Source organism: Corvus hawaiiensis, chromosome 17, assembly GCF_020740725.1.
Source record: "Corvus hawaiiensis isolate bCorHaw1 chromosome 17, bCorHaw1.pri.cur, whole genome shotgun sequence".
Lineage (NCBI taxonomy): Eukaryota > Metazoa > Chordata > Aves > Passeriformes > Corvidae > Corvus > Corvus hawaiiensis.
The window spans coordinates 15,375,189-15,392,506 of NC_063229.1; the positions used below are offsets into that span (position 1 = coordinate 15,375,189).

A 17,318-nucleotide genomic window follows, 5' to 3' on the forward strand; every position below is an offset into this window, starting at 1 on the left:
CCCAGCTTGCCTTTGTGTCACAAGGCTGCTCCCAACGTTTCCACAAGGAAAAAGCAGCATGGAACTGCAAGGGGTTAATAGTGCATGGCACTTTTGGGATCAGTCTCTGCCTTTGGGAGGATTCCTGCACCCACAACAAAGTGTTAGAGTCTTACTAATGCAGGGTGTGTAAATGATGATGTGTTAATAATTTTAAGCCCTCATCCCCTTTTATGATTAGAGCAGGCTCAGAATGAGGAATGAAGGCTCTGCACAAACACCCTGCCAGCAAAAAGCTGCTTTGGCTTCAGCAAGTTTCAGCCACGGCAGAGATCTTCCCCAGGTGACCACGGTCCCCGTGTCATCCTGTGGTCCCACAGCTGTTAATTCTGCCACCTGACCTTTCTCTGGGCCAGCCTGTCCTGTGGGACGCAGTTACACCAGCTACAGTCAGCAAATGATTCCAGAGTCTTTTGTGCAGGGCAGGAATCACATTCACAGATGGGACACTGTCATAACTGGAGCATTCTTTTATAATATTCCAATAGATACTCTAAGTGAAATTTCATCACTCATTTTTTAAAAAATAGCCAAGGATAATAATATCCTAGAACTTCTTTTCCACTACTGGCTTAATCTATTTTTTTTTTTTAACTATGATATGTGCATTCCTTTGGTTTGCCCAGCAGACTTCAGAACTTAATGGGAACGTGGAGATATGAGCAAATTTTCCATTGTCCTTTCTTGCCAAACCACTTTAAGCTTGAAATTGGGGGGTAATATCTCTGACTCAACCTGACCCCAAAATTGAAAAGTAGTGTGTGTGCATGTGCCTCTCAAAGGAACTACCAGATATTTCTCCCTTCTCTCTCCCTCCTTTTTTTTTCTCTAATAACACTCCCCACACTCCAGACCAAGCAACCAGTCACTCACAGTCTGAGCTCATTTTAAAGAGCTTGGATTAAGTCCATGTGCAAGTTTTAGTTGCCTGTTAAATTTCTAATGCCTGCCACATACACCATTAGAACACTTCGATTTTTAAGACAGCATTGACTCATATTTTCTTTGGGTTTTAGCAGCTAAATAGACATGCAGCTTTCTTAATCCACTTTTCTCTCTCTCTTTTTCTTTAAAAAAGTTTAACGTGAAGGTATTGCAGTATTAGAGATCCCGTGTAAATTATGTGTCGTGTGGGTCAAATAATAATTAGCACAGACACCCCATTTCTGAGAGCAAATAAAGTTTCTTCATCTCGGAGCATCCTCTGATCCCTTGCATTAGTGAAGTTATTGGTCCAGGGAATACAGTGGGGCAGTATAAGCAGAAAGTGAAAATAGTAAATGAGAAGTTACATTGGCAATGCATTTAAACACTGAGAAATAGGTTAAGTACTTCCTAACTCACAGTTTGTATTACACTAGAAGGGCTCTTTTTAGCTTTGTTTTTGGATTCCCCGTCCCCCAGTACCTAGGTAGTCCAGCATTCACATACTTTTAAAGTTTTATTAAGGTACAGCCCTGCCAAAGGCCAGCACGGGTCCAACTATGTGGAAAAGGACTCCTTCCATTCTGCAGTTCCCTGAAATGGCAGCACAGTGTATTTCCAGTTCTGCTCTGTGTGGAGCCTGCTGCAAGCATACGTGGCTGCAATTTTTGTTAATGCTGCCAAGGACAGACTTTGCTTCAGCTCTTGAAACACCTTTTTGGCTCATGAAAACAGCTTTATAGAAAAAACCCCAGAGTTAATGCTGACTCCCAGATCTCAGTGTGGGTGCTGAGAGCCCAGGCAGAGCTGGCACCAGTCTCCATGATCCCGGATACAGGAGAAATGCATGGAGGATCCTTGGAGGAAGGAAGGGTCTGATGTGAGAAAGATTGAGATTGAGGAAAACCAACCAGTGTTTCTGTTTTTTGGACACTCTATTCCAGCCTTTCATTCCAGCCCTAATGGAAATTAAGCTTTGGGAAGCGTTTGTGACATTGTTTGGGTTATTTCTTTGATTTGGATGATGTTTCTGAGTGTATATATCGGGCTGAAGAGCCCACAGTCTACTTAAGTCTTCCCTGCCTTTCTTCATCACTGGTTATTAATGACAGACCGTGGGCAGTACTTGTCAGTTATGTAGTTATTAACAGCTAAAACTTAAACAATTTAAAATGTTTTATTTTCATTGTGGGCTCAAGAGCCTGGTTTGGGTCTAAACTAAACTCCACTCAGCCTTTGGAAGGCTCCACAAACTACAGCTGTCACTTGAGCTCAATTCTGCAGCTGCCTGCACCTAGCAATGGCTTCATGCCTCTAATATTTAGGCCAGATCTGTATTTTGTGCATTTGCAACATTTCTGCTCTAAATAACACACTGGTAGGTTCAAACCCAGCCCACAGAGCGCTCGAACTCACATCTCCGTGCACTCAGAGCATGTGGAAACTCTTATTCCTATAGGTTCTGAGTAGTGATCATATGGGACCGGTGTCCTCACTTGCCCTGAGAGCTGCAGGAGGGAGCACGAGGGACACACTCGATTAATGCCTGCTGGCTCTTGCTCCTTGACATCTGTCAAGTTGTCTGCTGGGCAAAAAACCCCGAAACCTATAAGCTGAGCTAATTCCTACATTTCTCTAACACTTTTCTCATTGCTGTCTTGTCACCCTCACTCCTGGTCAGAGTCAGAACTGATGATTACACGTGTTAGCAGCGAAACTCTTTCGCATGACACGGTCCTCTTGGAAAGCAAAAGGTACATTTTCCACTTGTGGAGTATTACTAATCCTAGGAGTAGCTGAGGATACTTTTGTAACTTCAGATGCCTAATGGATTGCAGGCAAGCTGGGAAGTAAAGGATGGGACAGAGATTTAGCAGAAGTCAGGGTCGTCTCCCCCTGCCCTCCTGCCAATCACCCATATCTCACTTAAAAAGCCCAATGTTTTTGTTTGTGTCATTTCTTTCTGTGGCTAATACAATCGATGCTCTCCAATCATGCTCCGTGTCGTGTTAGCTGGGAGGATGACAGCTCTCTTTAGTGCTAAGCCAAGATCAGCAAGTATATTTTGTTTTTCTAATGAATTTTAAATAGAAGAGCCAACGATAAAAGGCCAGTGCTCAGCAAATGGTAAGGATCACTGGAGAACAGACATAAACAATCCAATTTAATAGATGTTTAAACAATTCAGAATAAACCAGGCCCTTGGAGAGAGCAGCACGGGTTCCCCAAGGGGCTGGCAGCCTCAGTAAATACCTCAGGGAACACCCTGGCACATCCTGTCTGCAGGATCACCTGCCCTCTCTGACGGCCACTTTTCCCTATCCCCTGGTACTTTCCAGTTCCAATTCAATGTCACAAGGCCTCATTCCATTGTGACTGCTGCCCACCTGGCCTGATGCAGCCTCGCAGCAGGTCTGGCTGCTCCCTGACTGCCCTTTCAGCCCCAGCCCTTGTGTGGTGTTTCTGCTCACCCAGAGGTGTCCCTGATGCACGCCAGGAGCTGTAGGGGAACCAGCCAGTACTGGGCTTCTTCAGAAACTCAGTGTAGAACCTGATTGCAAAGTGTAGGGAAAGTCTGAGTTCTTGTCCTCTGACTAGCAAGGGATGGAGCAAAAGGGTGTGATGAGAAGGCAATTTGTCATTGCTTGGCTGGACACATTAATGAGAAAGGCAGCAGGTTATAAGCCCAATTGCAGAGATTCTGGTTCATGTGTGCTTTAAAACAGCCTTTCTGTGGCCTTAGACAAGTAATGTAGGGTGGGATTTGTCTTGCAGTTAATGCCGTCGTGCTGACAGGCTTAGCAAATAAAAACAAGCTGAAGCAAACACCAAAGTACTTTTTTAATGATCTTGGTCCCTCTGCCTTTGCCTCCCTGACCTGTCTACAGTCTAGGAACATTTTTCAAACTCACAGACCTGATGACAGCCATCTGCACACTCATAAAGGGCACCATACAAACAGGTAAGCGAGGGAGCAGCCTTCTGACCACAGATGCTCTGAGCACACAAACTCAGGGGCTCCAGTTACCCACGAGTAAAGTCACTGCTGGTTGTAGCAGCCATCCCGGGGGTAGGAGGCTGTCGGGAGGCAGTGACCAGCACCCTGTGCAGGGCCAGGGGAAGGTGGGATGAATGGAGTCAATGTGGTGGAGGTGGCTGGGGGGACCTGGGGAAGCTGGCAGCACCCAGCTGTGGTCAGCAGGGAACGTGGCGAGCGCCCATGCTCTGAAACGCTGTTTGTGAGAGAGGCAGGAGGAGAACAGAGGCCTTGTGCACCATGAACCTGATGCCTCTAAAGGTGCTCCAGCTGGGGGAGGCTGTCCTGTGCTTACAGACACCCGCCTGCTGCCGCAGCCTGCCACGGGAGCGAGAGCACATGGCGTGGGATGTGTGAAGCCTGGAGAAGGCAAGGGCAGCACCTGCGCTGCCGGGAGCTGCTGGGACCCTGGAAACCTCAGCAGAGAGGGGCTGCGCTGCTGGGGAGGAGGCGGCTGCGTGCGAGACACCCGCTCATGCCCGACCTGGGGCAACAGGGCAGGGACGCTCGCCCAAAGGGGATCATTTCAGGAGGCTCCCGTGCCGGGGCAGGCCCGCCGTTCCCAGCTTTTCCCAGCCCCGCTTTTCCCAGCCCGGCCGGCGCTCTGCCCGGGCGCGGGGCCGGTGCGGTGCTGCCGGGCCGGTGCCGGCTCCTCCCCCGGGGCGGCCCCGGCGCAGGTGGCTGCGAGGAGCAGGAAGCTGCCCCGCTGCCGCTCGGCCCCTCGTGCCGTGCCGGGCCGAGCCGTGCCGAGCCGCCCGGGGCTCGCCGCCCGCACAGCTCTCGGGGCACCGCGCCCGCCGCACCCTCTCTGGCCGGGGCATTTTCGGTGTTTCCTCGCTTTATTCCCTCCGTTGTCCCTGCCCTGTGACCGCCCGGCACTCGCTGTCGGAGGCACCGCCGGGTCGCGGCCGCGGCACTCGGGGCTCCCCCGGCCCCGGGCGGGCCCCGCTCCGCCGCCGCCATGAGCGCTGCGGGCCCCGCGCCCGGGCCCGACCCCGACCCCGGCCCGCAGGAGGGGGACCTGGGGCACGGCCCGGGCACGGCCCGGCCGGGCAGCCCGCAGGAGGAGTTTGACTTCTCCATCCTCTTCGACTACGACTACCTGAAGCCGATCGAAGGTTGGTGAGGAGCCGCCGAGGAGCAGCGGCGGGGCCGCCCGGGCGCGGCGGAGCCCCCGGGCAGCTCCTCGGGGCACGGCGGGCACCGCCCGGGGCAGCCCGGCAGGCGGGGCCGGGCCGCTCGCGTTTGCGGGGCCGCTGTGCCGGCAGGTGCCTGCCGAGGGGCACTGCGGACCAGTGGCTCGGTCTCCATGCCGGGATGGGGTGTCCGGGAGCGGCTGGGAGACATCGCTGCTGTCCCCAGAGTTGGGCAGCCGGGAATGAGCGCGGCTGGAAGGGCGAAGCGGAGGAGCTCAGCTCAGCTCAGCTCGGTCAGGCACTTGCTGCCCGTCAGCATCTGGCAGAGCGTGCTCTGGAGGCTCGAAGGCAGCTGGAGCACTGGGGCGTGGAGCCCGAGGAGCTGCTGCCTGCCGTGAGCCCGAGCCTCCTGCGGGGCTGGCAGCGAGCTCGGCACAGCTGGCTCTGGGACGGGGACAAAGCCGTGAGCTTAAGTTGAAATTGAGGAAAAAAAGAAACATTTGCAGACTGTTCTGCTTTTCTGAGCTGATGCTGTGATACTTAAAAGCGCTGTGACAAGTGTTCCCTGACTTCCTAAATGGTAATTCTGTCTGTTGGTGATACTAAACAGGGATACTTCCCATAAAATGTAGATTTGTGTAAACCGACAAAGCCAAAAGAAAAGGACCCAGAGGAATGATTTGTTGGGATGTTGTCTCTAAGATACGTCGGTTTTGATTCTGCACAGTGGAGAGGTGGTGTTTCCCTGGGGCATCTCAGAGAGATGTTGTGTTCCTCTAAAGGAGGAGACCTTTGGGGCCTGAATCGTGGTGTCATTAGTGAAATGGAGAGTTGTTGCTGAGTTTTATTCCCTGTGTCCTTGTTTAAGTGTACAGATGTGCACCAGCATCGAAGCTGACTGAGGACGGTTCAAGCCATCAGATGGACAAAGCTGAATTTTCTTTCAAGGTTTCACGTAGATCAAACCATGCTAAAATAAGTGCCACAGTGGGGAGGGGTTAATGTTTTTAATGAAAATACACTCAGTATTTTATTTAATGCAAAATCTCAGTGAAAGCTTCAGATGCTGGTTTGTTCACATCTTTACAGTAGACAACAACGCTGCTGTGAAGCCTTAAGTGGGAAGTTCTACAGAATATGATTGTACGTAGGTGGGGGGTAGAAAGTTTAATCTTCAAACCACATAAACGCAGAGTAGTGTGTGCTTGTTGTAGAAGTAACTTCCTTCTTGAGCCTGCTTTCTTTACTTTTGAGTGACTGGAAACCATAATTAGTAGTAATTTTGTTCCAAAGATGGAAATCATTAGCATAAAAAAAAGAAAAAGATCATGACCATATATATGAGCATTGTAATCTGGAGAACATTCTCCCTGGCTTTGAAAAGGCACCAGCTCCAGTCTGTAAGCAATCCAGGATACATCCGTGACCTTTAATGTACAAAAGATTAAAGCATGTTTACATGAAAGCAGAAAATGTTCAAATTCTGAGGAAGGACTTTATCCTCATGCTGGTGGTAACTGATGCTCATTGTTCATGTGCAATTCTGCCCTCATCTGAACTGCAGTTGGGCAAACAAGTCCTGTGCAGAGGAGGATTCAAAGTGGAACCAAAACCAAAGGAGTGGGTCCCAGCACTTCAGTCTGGTTCCTGCATTTGGAGTCCTCCCAGTCTGGTCTGCTCCACCCACTGCTCATGACAAGTCCCAGAATAACAAATCTATAAGCACGCTAAAAGGGACTTTTTAAATTAAAAAAATATGGAAAAAGCGTAAATTTGGGGCTCTAGGAATGGATTGGGGTGAATGTTTATTCCTGATAAACAATTTTTTTAAAGGTTGGAATTGTGGAAACACAATCTAAGCTTGTGTTTTAAAAGTAGGACCTATATCACAACTTGTTGTCATGGGAATGCCAGAAATTTCCTTCCTGAAAGTGACTGACATTCAGTAGTGCTTGTGTGTGCCTGGGACAACAGGAACATGGACTGTTATAAAAGCAGCAGGGAAAAGAAGGGTCAATAAAAATCCTATAGTCAATATTATTAATATTAGATATTCCTCTTGAAGCCAACCAGGTCCAAAAGCAGCAGTGCTCTACAGAGTGCTTTTTACCTTTACTTGCCAGACTTTAATTAGCAATCTTCTCAGGATTTGCAAACAAGAAACATCTGCTGAACTCAGGGGCCTGCCCAGGTGAACAGGATTTGGGGAGTGTGGGCAAGGCACACACTGTGCTTTCACGTTGAAGCTGTGATTTCATTTGGCCATGGAGGATGTTTCTGTGTCCTTTAAACAAAAAAGTGGTGGATGCATTCCCTGCAGGGTTCCTGTGCAGGTGTTGGCAGTGGTATGCCAAATTTTAACTTATTTTAAACTAAGGTGCTGCACGTCCTTGTTTCTTAGTGGAGAGGCTTGACAGAGAGTTAATGAGCATTTGCAAATGAGCTCCTACAAACAGCACTCCCAGAGGAGTATGTTCTGATAACTACTCTGTGTGTTCTTTCCTAACACCTGTTGTTGGCTACTATGAGAGACAAAATAGCTGGAAATACCAAAATCCAGACAGTGCTCTGCTCCAGCAGCTCCCTTCGTGCAGGTTTATTGGGTGTTCACTGTGTGATGATCTGCTGAGAGGTAAAGCTGCCACATAATTTTTAATGTTTGAGGTCAACCCTTCCGGGAGCTCATCCTCTGAGGGTTGTTCTGCAAATCCAAACAAAACCCATGTTTAAATAAGATTCCAGACAAAATCCTGCCCTGAGACAACAGGTAAGAATGCAGATGGGAAAGAATATTTTCTCTAGGCTCAGGCTCTTTCTGTAGCTCATTAGACTCTTAGACTGCATCTGGTGATATGAATCTGCAAGGTCTGTGTGTGTGTAGTGTGGAGAGGGGAAGCAGGGAGCATCCATAAATATTAATATTCCTCTAAATGCTTGTTTGTATGTAGACAGGCTCCCAGGGACATTGCCATGTCTTGTAGGTGTCAAGCCCTGAATAATTTGCCTCGTTCCTTTTTTTCTTCTCCCAGATGCAAAACTATTAAAAGGAAAAAAAACTGAAAGTGCATGCAGCTGGGTCCTGGGGCTGGCTCAGGAACACAGGAGGCAGTGTTCAGCCCTGCCGTAAAGAAACAAATATGCACATCTACCAGAGAATTCCAGATTTCACTCAGGAAACCAGCTCTCACTTGGAGCTTCCAAGCAGTTAGTGTAAATAACAGACAACTCAGCTTTTGAAAAATGCAAAGAAGCTCTGGACTGGCCCCTTCAAATGACAATAAGCAAGTTAATTAAAAAAGAAAATCGACTCTTTTACTTATGCAAATGAGGAGCTCCAGTTAAATCCTGGGAGCTGCAGCCAGCGGATGTGAGGTCAAAACCCAACTTGTGCCCCTGCCCTCCCTGGCCTGCACAGGGCTATCTTTAGCTTTTCCTAGAGGATGGTTTGGATAAACCCAGCATGGAATGCAGCCACTCGGGCGAGCCTTTATTCCCTAATTTCATGCTAATTGGCACGGTCACATTTGGCTGACTGAATGGCTTTGAAGTAGCTGCCTTGTTTTAAAACAGCACAGGGTGGCCCTCGCCAAGCCACGTGCGCCCACACTGCTGTGGTCCTGGGCTTGGGGAACCTCGGGAGCCTCTTCCTTTTCCTTTCTGCCGTTCAGAGATGTGTGAAAAGGAGATTGGTAAATCAAGGGTTAAGTCCTTCGAGCCCGAAATCCCTTGATCTCTTTCACCTGTGGTTCAACTCTCCCTGGGTTGTTAAGGGTACTCTTGAGGGCCTCCCCTCACCTGGGGAGGCTGCCCAGCTTCCAGCTGGTTGATGGAGCTCCCTGCACCCTTCCTGGGCCAGAGGAGCTGGTTTGGTGGTTATTTGCAGTATAGCAGCATCCAGAACCCTGCTTCATTTCCTGCCGTGGCAAGAGAGACAGGCGTGGGTAAAACCTGTGGAAGAAAGGGGGAATGAGAGCTGGCAGCTTGGGTGGGATCCTAGAGGGCTTGGGGGTCAGACTGCTCTAGGTAGGGGAGTTGAGTGCCAAAGCTGACTGAGAGCATGAGGAGATGCCAGTGTTGCTTGGCTAAGAAACTTGCTTTCTTTTAACCCCCTGTCAAAGCAGAAGGATCTTTTGGTACTGAATCAGAGGGTGAATCAGCACTGAAACCTCAGGCTGGGAAATGCCTGAGTGCAGGGAGAGGAGGGGGGAAGTGCTGGAGCTGCCCGTGCTGAGGAGCTGTTTGTGAGATGTCCATGAGAAAAGCAGTGGAGAGGACAGTGCTTTGCTGGAATGTCTGTGTTCTGGGATGCAGTATGTAGGAATTGATGAACTCCTGAAGGTGGCACAGCCTTCAAGGATCAAAGCTGTATCTCTGGGGCACCGAGGTTTTCTGGTTGCTTCAGTCCTTGGAAAACACCTTTGCTGGGCTGATCCATCACATACCTGCTCTCTTGTAAGGGGTGCAGGGCTCTCACTCCTTGGGGAGCCCAGCTAGAGGGTGGCAGGGCTGTTCCCTGCCATCCCCAGTGTGGCAGAGGGCCGGCACTGTGAGCTTTGCTGCCCTGACCTCCTGGAGCCATTTCTGTGTCCTGGGCTCCGTGTTCCCACTGCTATCTGCAAGCGCAGAGAGAAAGCAGCTGAGCTGCTGGCGAGCATCCCCTGCTCCTCTGCCGCTCACAAAGGCAGGAGCTTGACGCTGTTTACAAAAGCGAGCTCCTGGTGGTGGTGATGCTCCTCCTCTCCTGGGGCTGCTGGCTCTTGTCTGTCCTTCCCTCGAGCAGACTCCTGACCCCAGCCTGTCTCAGCCAAGCTGGCCGGGAGCGAGTAGCCAGTCCCCTCCTGCTGAAGCAAAAAGCAGAATTCCTGCCGATTTCCGTGGAAGAGCCGTTTATTTCTGGGAGCAGCACTTGCTGCTTCACCCGTCTGGCCGCTTCCCTCCCCGGTGGGGTCAGAGCTCGCGTTGTAGCATCCCCGGCGTTGCCGTGGGGACAGACCGCGACGTCACCGGCGTGGGCAGGAGCGGCCGGGACAGTGATCTCATTGTGCCTCTGCAGCTCTGCAGGGCCGGGAGAGCTCCCCAAAGCCCCAGGCCGGGCTCCTGACGAAGCCGTGCCGATGAGTCAGGGCTGCAGCCGCTCCCCTGGATCGCAGCTCAGCCCTGGGCACGGCCGGCGCTGTTCTGGGCACTCCTCAAGGCAGCCCAGGGTTTGTCTGCAGCCGTGCCCACGATCCCGCTTTATTGACAGTGGGGGGAAGTAAATATTGTTGCTGCACAGAAGCTGTGGGTGTTTTCTTGGCCAGGGGCTGCGGCCGGGGTGAGCTGTCCCGGTGCCCGCGGAGGCAGGGGCAGGCTGCGGCTTGCTGCGTGTCTGAGCCTTGTTATTCATACCTGGAACGTGGATCCTCCGGGAGCCCGAGTGCCAAGGGAGAAAGAGCTCTTTTAAACACCGTATTTCAGGGACAAGCAAAGAAAATGTGGGTTGTCTGAAGCCCGGTTTTTGATGGGCGGTCACTGTGGGTGGGGGGGTGTGTTTGTTATTCAGCACACTTTAAATGTTACACGTGCATGTACAGACACCTTTGCTTTTCCCATACCCCTCAACGTGAACCCACCCCCAGTGGATTTGCTGCTCGGTGTGGTGTGAGGAGTTTTGGTTCCGTACCTGTTGTCTGTATCTGGCACAGATAATTCAGTTTAACGTGTGTGGTGGGGCAGCTTTAGCTGCGGCTGTGCTGCATGGGGAACTGAAAGGGTCACCTGTTCCTTGATGTGAAGCTGTTCAGCCTGGAGAGGTTTTCTGCTCCTGCTGGTCCCTGCACAAATCCTGCCTCGAGCCTGGCATCCAGCCTGGCTCTGCTTGGTGCTGGTTTTGCTCCCTGGCATCAGCTGGAATCAGGGTGATTCTTCCCAAAGCGGAGGAAGCAATGTTTTGGGTCTGTGGGGGTGTGTTACTCTGCTCATTCTGGAGACGTGACGAGGTCTGTTCAAAGTGAATCTCAGCAGCAATCTCGAGGCTTGATGTGTCAGACCTGAGTGATGGGGATGACACACTATTCCTGAGTGCCAAAGCTTTGAAATCAGCGGTGCTAAAAATATGTTTGGCTCAAAATTCAGTGACTCGTTGCTGTTTTCCTATCCCCAAAGCAGCTGTGTGCTGGGATTAAAAGCCAGAGGGAACCTTAAGAAATGTGCAAGCTGGACTGTCCTGTGCAGCTCCCCTCCTGCCCTAGACATTCTGTGTGTTGGTTTGTTTGCTTGGCTCTTGGGGTTTCCCACTAAACACAAAGGCTCAGCAGTTCCTAAAAATGAACAGAAATCCCCTGAAAATAAGTTAAAATCTCTCTGCATGTAAAAGCTTCACTAGGAACTTCCGCAACTTTTGCAGAAAGCAAAGTCAGCTCCTCCTGCCTGGCTTTCTGTATATTTTCTCAAGGGAATTGCTGCCTCATGTCATGTAGGAGTTAGAGAAAATGCTGGAACAGTAATTTAAATATTTAAATGAAACCCTCTTTGCCTGTGACATGCACTGATGTGTGCCCAGACCGAGCAGATGGTGTGAATTAATCCCAAATTGTGGAGTTGTTTTGGGTATTTCCTGCTGGATACACTGAAGTCTTTAAAAACATACACAGATCCTGGTAGTGTTTTGCATGTTTTTGTGTGATGACAAATATTCTTCAGCTCCCAGGCTGGGGCAGCTCCAGGAGCTGATGTCCGTGGGAATACCTGCCTTGACTTTGCTCTCTGGGATGCCACTGGCATTGCACACCCTTGGGGTGCTCTGTTCCCCAGAAGCATCCCTTTGCTCTGCACCCTGGGGATAGTTTGCAGAATGGGAATCTCTGAAAATTGAGGATTTTTTTGCACCAGCAGAGAGAGGGCTCTACTGAGCACTTACTTGTTGTTGTGTATTTTATAATCCCTCTCTGAAAATGTTCCTTGGGCTGAAATTGGAATGTGATTGCCCTTAACCACAGAACTGGATTCTTTCTCCCTCTCTCTCTTTTCTGACAAATATTTGTGAATGTGTTTGCTGACTCACATGAAACCTGTCACTAAACTTGCTGTCATGATACAGAGCCAAACAAATCATCACACAGAACTGACTTTTCAATTTAAGACTTGGAGCTCAGCTTTGGTTCATGAAGCCTTTCCTGGCTGGGCTTGGCTGTGTAAGGAAGATGTTTTTCCCTTCACCAAAAGCTGTTCCTCGGCATTTGGTTTTAGGTAGATCTGTTTGGAAGCAATTCTGTGATGTGCTGGTCTCAGTCCAGCTCCTAGCTGACAAAATGGGACCAACATCACAGCCGCCGAGTTGTCCCTAAGGGTGTCCTTGGCAGGAAGGGCAGCCCTGCCATGGACAGAGGGGCTGGGACGCTGCTGACCTGTCCAGGTGATCCCTCAGGTGAGGCTCAGGCAGCAGGAGCCCGGCTGGGGGTGTTTGCAGTGCTTCTGTCCATGCTGCACCTGCCCTGAGCACTTGAGCTTCCCTGGCTCTTAATCCAGTACTTTCACAAGCATTAACTGCAGTTAAAAAGAATTAAATAATAAGCTAATATCAGATCACAATCAGTTTATAAATATGCATTTTTTAATCCATGATTGCTCAGCTTCTGTAACAATATTTACAGTCTTAAAGAGACCCTTCTTTTTCCAGAAGAACCGACTCCACATAAAACCAACAGCCCACCCTCTGGAGTTACATACGCTCATGATGTCTTGGACTGTGGCCTCAAGCCATGCCCCCTGCCTTTTTCTAGCCTTTCTGCAGATCCCATGGGCAGATATGGACAGCCAGATAGCATAGGGCCAACACCTACACACCCTGCCAACGCTGCAGGGGCCTCTGCTCCGAGCCCTAGGATTGAAATAACTCCATATCATGAACTGATTCATTCAGGGGGTCCCTTCCGCGGCAGAGACACAGATGTTCTTTTGGTAGAACATCAGTCAAACTCAGCCACCACTAGCCCGAGGGTTACCCTGCCTGTCCCTGGCTTTGAGGGCTACAGAGAACCACTGTGTCTGAGCCCAGCTAGTAGCGGCTCCTCTGCAAGTTTCATTTCAGAGACAAATGTATCTCCTTGCACATCACCATGTGTTTCACCAAATAATGGTCCTAGTGATGACCTTTGTCCACAGTTTCAAAACATCCATACTCATTATTCTCCTAGAACCTCTCCAATAATGTCACCACGAACAAGCATCACGGAGGAAACCTGCTTGGGACGCCATTCACCATCACCCTGTCCCAACTCAAGGTCTTCGTCACCAGGTGCAAAACGGAGGTACTCTTGCACTGAGCTCTACAGTACTCAGCTGCCTTCCACCTCTCCTCGGCAGTCACGGACCCCCTCTCCACAGCCCTCTCCTCGCATCCCCCTGAGAGAAGACACCTCTGCAGTTACTTACACGCAGTTGGCCAGCGCTCCCCTTTCCATGGATGCTATGAGCAGCCTTCCTACGGATCCTTCCTGTGGTGTCCCCACGAAAATTTGGAAAACCAGCCCTGATCCTTCATCCATGTCTTCCCACAAAAACAGCATTCCATGTCACGTCTTTCAGACTGTTGACTTCCACGGGCCTTGTGAGCAGGAGGACAGGAGAAACTCGGCCCCAGAATCTATTCTGTTGGTTCCTCCATCCTGGACAAAGCAGCTGGTGCCTGCAATACCCATCTGCAGGTATGTAACCCTTCTTGTGGCTGTGTTTTCCATGTTTTCTTGTGGTGTGGTGTCCTCTGTTGTGGCTGGTGATCCCTAAGAGTGTTTTCTTGGGCAGGTTCTGCTGCAGACCAGAGCTGAGTGCTCAGGGACAGCATTGGTTAATGGAAGCCCAGTCCATTACGATTCCAAGGGATGGAAGTCAGGGTTTTGAAGAAACATCACCAAAATGGTTCATTGATAGCACAGTGCACTACAAATTCAATTTCCAAATGCTTTGTCTGAGCAGATTGCAGACAGCCTTTGACAAAGGCTGAACACTCTGGTGCCATCCTGCTGCTCTTAAGATGCTGGGATTGCTTTTGTAAAGTTGCTTACAAATTTCCATCAAGGATGAAAGGGCTTTAAATAATGCCTGGTTCAACACAGAGCTCACTGCTCCAGGTCAGACTGAGCTTTCAGTCAACTCCAGTGGCTTAGTGTTGGTTGTTAGTTTGTTAATTGTCCCTTAGCCCAAATCTCAGCCCTCCACTGTTTGGCCCTTCGGCATCTGCCAGGACCCAGAGTGCCAAGAGTTCGACTCAGCTCCCAGTCCCTGCTGGCACCCTGTCAGTGCCATCCTGCTGGGCAGTGAGGTTGTCCCCACGCTGACGTTATCCCAGGCTGTTCCTGACCTGCTAAACACAAACTGTGAGTGAAAGAACACAAGCTGTGAGTTCCCTTGGCTTGTCAGACCGGTCTGGCAGCAGCCTGTACTCACAGAGTAAGAGTGGTTTAAAATCCAGTGCAAGCTTTAGTTGTACATCACAGTGTATTCATTTCACTCATAAACCCTTATGTATTTTCATAACAGGAAAGCTAGTACCAGGTAAGAATATTTCGCATTTTATTCATGTGCATTTTAATATTTCTGGAAATCATAACAATTGTTAATTTACACAACTGGTAGGTAATGGTAAATGAAGTTAATATTTCACAATATGTGTTCTGTGATCCAAGTTTGAGACACACAGCAACAGCTAGATAAAACGGGCATCTTTGCAAAAATGTAACTGCTACAGATATTTTTGTTTAAGAAATAGAAATATTCTCTTCTGCAAGGAGATGGGCCCACAGAAGTTATCTTCTCAGCAGAGCTTGCAGTCAAATGTGAGCAGTTCAGCATAATCTCATGGGAATTCATAGCAGACCCCTAAATGTTTCAGGTGGGGCACTAGGAGAAAGGGGGGATCAGGGCTTTGAGAAGTCATATTCTCAGGAGTTTCCCTGGTGTTCTCTCTCTCTCTCTCTCTCTGTCCCAGTTTGCCTGTGCAGTCCCTCCCGCCCCTGGAGTGGCCCCTGTCCAGCCAGTCTGGCTCGTACGAGCTGCGGATCGAGGTGCAGCCCAAGCCCCACCACCGCGCGCACTACGAGACCGAGGGCAGCCGGGGCGCCGTCAAGGCTCCCACCGGGGGCCACCCCGTGGTCCAGGTAAGGCTCTGGGGACTCTCCCTGCAGGAAAAGTTCATTTCTGAAATGCTTGCTGGGGGCTGCCCCTGAAAGAGCAGCACCCTGTGAACCTGCTTGTGAAAGTGCTTAAAGGGTCTGAGCTGAGGTGTGGTGAAGTCCAGGACTTCAGGAAGGTTGGTTTGGATTGGCTTCTGAAAGCTCAGAAATGCGGGCCCTGTATTTGCTGCCTTTTCTGGGCTGTATAAACCTTGTGTGATCCTCTGTCACTTAGGACTCTGTCATAAGGTGCCTGGGGAAGTCTCTGCTGAAACAAGGGAGCAAAATTCAGGCTGCCGGTGGTGGAGAGAACAAATTTGTCCCTTTGCTGACCTGAGAGGTGAATGAGCTGAACCCTTCTTCTGTTTGGAGTGTGAACAGCTTTTCCTTCACCTTTCAGAAGGTGGTATAAAATAGTGGCTGAGTAGCTGCAGTGTAGCCAAGTGGGGGCACATCAGTCATTTCCCTCATTTCCCCTGTTTTCAGCCCATGTTTCCTGAAGGAAAGCCAAAGCCAGGCTGGGGTCGGGGCTGTGCTGTGTCAGTGGGAATGATGTGTGGGAGCTGGACAGGTCAGCCACAGCTACAGCCTTCACTAAACAAAGTTGGGCTGCATCCTACAGATGTTCCTGACACACTCAGGACTTGCAGGAACCAGGAAAACATTAACATTTATGTGTAATTTCAAGCATGTGATCAATACCACTAATTTCACTGGGTTGATTTGTGCTTGACTTCAAACATATGTTCAGTATTTCCCTGCAGGCTCACCCCCTTTTAAAATCAAGCCATAAATTGTTAAATCAATGAATTTGTTTGCTTTGATGGAGCTGGATGTACCTGTATGGACTGGGTATTTGAGTAAAGGGTACAGGGTAATATTAAACAGCAATCACGTTTGCCATACCTCAGTAATGCGGGATTTTTGGTTTGAGTCTGACAAGCTCATAGCCTCCTGTGGTGTGTTTGAAGCTACAGAGATGCAGGAATGAAACCAATCAGCGCTTGCTTCTTTCTCAGTTTGCTTGCAACTACAGTATCATTTACCTTCCCAAAGTATTCCTATCAACAGGGTGCTTATTGCAATGAAGGAGTTCCTTGTGACATGGGGAAATAGAATTTGTTTCCTTCCTGTAATCAATATCAATCAAAGAGGCATTTCTATTTTCTGTTGAAGACAGGAACCAATATTGCTAGTTTTATCATAATTTGCTATCAAGCTTCAGGATCTAAAACTATAAATTCAAATGTCCACATTAGTTCCCCAAGCAGATGTGCCTCTGCACAGCTGTGCCTGCATCTGAGGAAAATATGGACAGTTTCTTTCTGAAGGTTTATTGTAAAGCTGGGAGTATTTGTTGAATTTGTGTTCACTTGAACATAACCAGGTTCATATGCATGCCAGGCAATGAGATAGTTGCACCTGTATGGTTTATGACATCTGAATCTGGGGGAGGTTAATAAAATCCAAAGTTTTCATGTCATAAGTTATTTGCCTTCAAGGGATCTTTTTTTTTTCCCCTCCTTCTTTCCCCTCAGTGAAGTTTAACTTTCGTGTTCTTGTCAGATGCAAACAGAGTATTTTTCTAAAATACCTCTTTTTAAACAAATATGATTTAAAAACCCCAAAACATTAAATTAACCCTCCACGTGACTAATTACCCAGCTGAACTTGCTGGCAGAAGAGATCTTGGCTGGTTTTTGCAGCGCAGTGTTGCCCTGCAATATTTCTTTTTTGGAAAGTGCATTTTGCGTGCAGATTTCTTCTTTCGGGTGCTCTGAAGCTACAGACCAGCAGATCTCATATCCTCCAAGCCTTATCTTGTGGTTTATCTTTCTGATGCTGCTTCCTCTTCTTCACGTGTCAAGCAAGCCCTGAGAGTTTGTGCTCAAGGCTCTGCACCAGTTGTGCCCTCCAAGCATGGCAGGAGAAGAGTTTGGGTAACCAAAACCTCTGGGAAGCTGGACCACGCGGAATAGGACATTGGCTGTGTTTGCCAGGAGGAGGGGGAAGCTATGGATAACATGGAATGTT

The 17,318-nt window shown here is 49.3% G+C and overlaps 1 protein-coding gene across 5 annotated transcripts in view; it reads left to right on the forward strand.

Annotated features, from left to right (window-relative positions):
* The window catches only part of NFATC2 (nuclear factor of activated T cells 2), a 79,908-nt gene that overhangs the window by 2,179 nt on the left and 60,411 nt on the right, over positions 1-17,318 (forward strand). For 2 of the 5 annotated variants that reach the window (XM_048321819.1, XM_048321818.1), the window contains exons 2-3: positions 12,794-13,820; positions 15,101-15,269. In XM_048321819.1, the coding sequence (XP_048177776.1) occupies positions 12,794-13,820; positions 15,101-15,269 (1,196 nt within the window). Of the gene's footprint in view, positions 1-4,995; positions 5,119-12,793; positions 13,821-15,100; positions 15,270-17,318 lie in introns of those variants that run through there. The other 3 variants (XM_048321820.1, XM_048321822.1, XM_048321821.1) reach the window with 3 other exon arrangements.